The 4,664-nt window shown below is 32.2% G+C and overlaps 2 protein-coding genes across 10 annotated transcripts in view; one reads left to right on the forward strand and one right to left on the reverse strand.

The window, feature by feature from the left end:
- Window positions 1-4,664, reverse strand: part of Hrb27C (Heterogeneous nuclear ribonucleoprotein at 27C) — a 181,879-nt gene that overhangs the window by 127,567 nt on the left and 49,648 nt on the right. The gene's annotated exons all lie outside the window — the stretch shown is intronic.
- The window catches only part of Chsy (Chondroitin sulfate synthase), a 149,294-nt gene that overhangs the window by 70,290 nt on the left and 74,340 nt on the right, over window positions 1-4,664 (forward strand). Inside the window, exon 4 of one of the 2 annotated variants that reach the window (XM_024361943.2) lies at window positions 4,153-4,263. The exons of the other annotated variant lie outside the window; for it this stretch is intronic. Within the exon in view, the coding sequence (XP_024217711.1) occupies window positions 4,153-4,263 (111 nt within the window). The remainder of the gene's footprint in view (window positions 1-4,152; window positions 4,264-4,664) is intronic. 2 annotated transcript variants of the gene reach the window in all.

Below are 4,664 nucleotides of genomic sequence, written 5' to 3' on the forward strand. Positions count from 1 at the left end.
GCATTAACTATGGTTTTAAGTATTTTGGAATGAAAGGATTGGATACGTTTGATGTTCGACGGTTTAGCTGTTCCCCAAAGTTCAAGTCCGTAGGTTCAGATAGGTCGGAGAATAGTCTTATAAATTAGTAGTTTCTTTTCTAGTGAAAGATGAGAGGTCCGGCTGAGCAGTCGGTATAGTTGGCTGAATCGTCTATTGAGTTCCTGTCTTTTGAGTCTAGTATGTTGGTTCCAGGTGAGTTTTTTGTCCAAAATGAATCCAAGTTAATAAGACTTAACAATGGGAGATGGTTAATTATTTCAAATACATAAAATTAAAGTTACTTCAGATAAATTTCTTTTCGAAATTCGGCATTTAAACCCTTTCTAATTAAATGTGAAATTTCAATTTCGTCTGATTTTTCGTTTTTGAACTAGGCCATGTTATTTAGACTTGGAGGACTCAAAACGTGTATTTTTGTCGAAAATTTGAATTAAAAATTTTTCAAGATCGCAGTACTTCCGCTTATATATTCCATATATAGGTAAGTAAAAATAAAAATTACGTACTGAACGGATCTGGCAATATCCATTTAAGTTTCAATCATCACTGGACTATGTCTGAATTGGAAAAGATCTTCAATAGAGGGGACCTCAATTACATCTCAAGAATCTTTTGTTGACAAGTAGATACTTTTGTACAAAATCTCACAAAATGTGCTAGTTTCATAAAAGCGCCTGAAATTGGAAAACGGCGTGAAACCACAATTATAGCAAGTAGGTTGGTCGATGTACGACATGACATCTTATGAGAGGAGATCCTAACACAAAAAAATGGAAATTCTTCCTGGCCGAACCCGCCCCACTAAAACCCACAGGAAGCAACGGTCCTATAACACATTTAAAATATTTGCTTAAGACGGGAATAGAAGACTTAAGATGATTTAATCGAGCAATATTTAAAAAGTACCTGAATTAGAAAACTTGCCCCCATTGCGAAAAAAGAGTTCTGTGTAAGAATGTTGCATCAATTTCCAATAAAACCTTCCAATAATGGTGTATACGTGAAATAAATTATTTGATGCGTTAGATACAGTAAACATCGGTTTATTTATATATTTTTTTAACTATGGAAATAATTTGCAGAATTATTCACGCCTAAAAAAAAGAAAGACAAAATAAATTTGTTTATTGTTTTAATTCGTACTGACTAGGCCTGAAAATTCTAAACTTATAAATATTTATCGCGTATTCTCCAGTATTTATAGCCGCCATTCTTCTGAATCCTTCTTTTACCTTTCATCGTACATTTTGTTAGGGAGGGCTTTCTTTGAATGCTTTCTGTTCTTTGAAACGCCGTTTCCGCTTCCCGAATTAGATGTTAGTCAACCGTTTGCAGACTAAAATACCTTTTATTGGCCTCATTGGTTTACTTGAAGTCTAACAGGCCAGTAATAGCAAAGTTTCTTTGGAAAAGAGCCTTTCTTAATCGAGATGTATTTAGGTTAAATGATTTATGAATAGGCCGAAATTCCATTCAAAGAGGCTAAATGAGACACCTAGATAATAAAAAAGGATGCGACTGCTTAATTGTAGTAACAGTGCAATAAGTAATTAAACTAATACAAATGATATATACTTTCTAATGAACCTATTAAAACAAAAGAAAAGAGATTGTTAAAGAGCAGTACAACTATATATGGTGCAAGAGCCGGGAAGAAAAAAATTCAGTTATTTCACCTCAATTTTTTATTACGTTAATGAAAAATATGTGTAATTACTGGTCAAAATTGATGAGTCTGCCAAGTATAGGTAGGCGAAATAAAAAACGGCGGCTGTTTCAAAGCGATAAGAAAAAACTAATTTTTCATCCGGAGCTCTATATCTTAAAAAGTAGGAACAACACAAGAAAACCTTGTAGTTAATTTGCTAAAATATAAGCCCTAATAGAGTTATTTACCTTTAATAGTTTTCGAGATATAGCTTTTTAAAAAAATGTTGTATGAGACGTACTAAAAGATCAGTAGTTAGTGAATTTTTTTGAAAAATCTCTAAAACCATTCGACGTACAGATGTCAATTAGCACTCAAATTAAAGCTAGTTTAATGAGCTATAAAGTAGTTTATGGTGTTTATCTTCGTCGGAGTAATAGTTTACATGAAATTTGCTAAAATAAATTGATTTATAGTGATTCGGCCAAATTTTCATTTGCCAAATTCATATTCATATGTGAATATCATAAAAACTACTACCCCTACGAAGATAAGTGTGATAAACTACTTTATAGTAAGTTAAATTTACTTTATTTTTAGTGTTGGCAGACATATGTACGTCTTGTGGATCTAGATATATTTTTTCAAAAATCTAACATTTTATACGAACAACTAGAAATTAACATTTTGTGAGTTTATTTAGTCAAATATCATAAAAACTACAAATCCTGCAAAGATAAACATAATTAACTATTTTGTAGTAAATTTAACTAGCTTTAATTTAGGCGCTGGGAGCAAGTCCAATGGTTTCTGAAATGAAGTTTTTCATAAATCAAACTTATTCCCCGGACAACTATAAATCAATTTATTTCAGTTATTTCACCTCAATTTTGTAATACATTAATGAAAAATATGTATAATTACTGGTAAAAATTGATGAGTCTGCCAAGTATAGGTTGGAGAAATAAAAAGTAGCGGCTGTTTCAAAACGTTAAAAAATTTATTTTTCATTTGGAGCACTATATATTTAAAACTACCAACAGCACTAAAAAACTTAAGAGTACATTATTTAAAGTGGCATAAATTTGCTAAAATATGAGCCCTAATAGAGCTATTTACTTTGAATAGTTCCCGAGATATAGCTTTTTAAAAAGCAACATTTCATAAAAATGTACTGAAAGGTCAGTAATTAGTGAATTTATTTTGATAAATCTATATCTTCATCGTAAACCTACTTACTGCCCTGCAGTTTCATTTAATGATGTTACTCTTACCCCTGTCGAACAGATCCGCTACCTTGGACTACATTTGGACAAACGATTAACCTGGAATCCTCACACCAGACTGAAAAGACAGGAAACTGCACGTCGATTTCGACTATTACAGCACTTACTAGACAAACGGTCTAAACTTCCAACTCATTACAAAAGACTGATCTACATGACTGTAATAAGGCCAATCTGGACATATGGAGTTGAGCTTTGGGGCTCCACTAAACCTTCGAATTCCTCCCGTATTCAATCCTAACAATCCAAAATCCTTTGTAAAATCCTCAATGCTCCTTACTTTGTCTCAAATAAAATCATACATAAAGACCTTAATGTTCCCTATGTAACCGATCTAGCCCGAACCAGATATCACTCCTTCCATTATAAACTCTCTAACCACTCAAACCCCCTAGTATCTTATCTTGCATCCTCTTCCATTCCTGACAATTCTCCGAGGCGCCTGAAAAGAAGATGGCCACGAGACCAGCTAATGTAAAATGTCATTAGAGTGCTACCAATGGGTAGTTTCTCTACACGCCTGTAACACTCCAATTTAACTTAGATCAGATTTACTAAATGTATTATAATGTACAGTTGTAAATAGCAGTAAATAAATATTAAAAAAAAAAATTAATTTATGGAGATAAGAGGAAAAATAGTTTTCCAGGTTGAAATCCAGTTACTACTATAGACGTGTTATATACCGTTGAAAATTCAAAGATTTTAGTTAAAAAATAATTTGACGTACGTATTTTTTTTTTTAAAGCAATAATAATATTTTATATTCCACACTTGGAATCCGGTCTTAAATTTTTTAAATTAAATATTTTGATTGAAATCGGCGAGGTCACATTTCTTTTACGGTACAATTCAAATTCATGATATTGTGGTGGGATTTAGTGGATAGAATTTAAAATATATGTAATCTAGTTCTGTGTTATTGTTTCGTACGCTTGTCAATATCTGATTATCACATTGCAGCACGTTTGGGTTTTGGGTTGGATCGGTATCATATGCACATAAAACCATCACATTGCACGTAATTAAATAAAATTATATGTATATAAAAAATAATCACCCGCACAAAATACCATCACCTCTTGCACAAGAAATCATGTGGTAAATTGTAGTCAATTTTCAACTGTTTTATAACTTGATATTTAAATATATATATTTGGGATATGTGTGTTCCAGGTAGAATCATCAAGGGGACTCCTAGGAATATTGTTCTGGTTCTGGAAATTCTTCCAGTTGCCTTCCTTTGGAGGGAACTTAAGTGACGATACTAAACCCGAGCAAGACCAGGTACTGGTTAAACAATATTAACCTAACATATACCTGGGTTCGCTTTAATATATAAATAAAAAATAAAAAATTATTTATGAGATCTATGTCGAGCGGTTTAACACAATGGCTTCTAAATGTTTGGTTTAAGGAAATCCGGCTTATGTTTTAACAACTAACAGTATATGTTTCTAAATGCAGCATATTAATTAAATGTAAAGTCGAGAATAAAAGAAAAAAGTTAAGTCGTATAAAGGAAAATCTACAAACATATATAGGCGTGCTACAGAATAAATCCAAAAACAGGAAAATGATAGTGGCACATCTAACGAAATTTTTTTTTTTAATTTTACGTATTCTAAAGATTGTACCGCAGACTGCGGTTACCTTTTGATGACCCTACTGGCATTAGGGCAGTCTAT

The sequence above is a fragment of the Halyomorpha halys genome, unplaced genomic scaffold, assembly GCF_000696795.3.
Source record: "Halyomorpha halys isolate HHAL.00 unplaced genomic scaffold, Hhal_1.1 Scaffold164.1, whole genome shotgun sequence".
Lineage (NCBI taxonomy): Eukaryota > Metazoa > Arthropoda > Insecta > Hemiptera > Pentatomidae > Halyomorpha > Halyomorpha halys.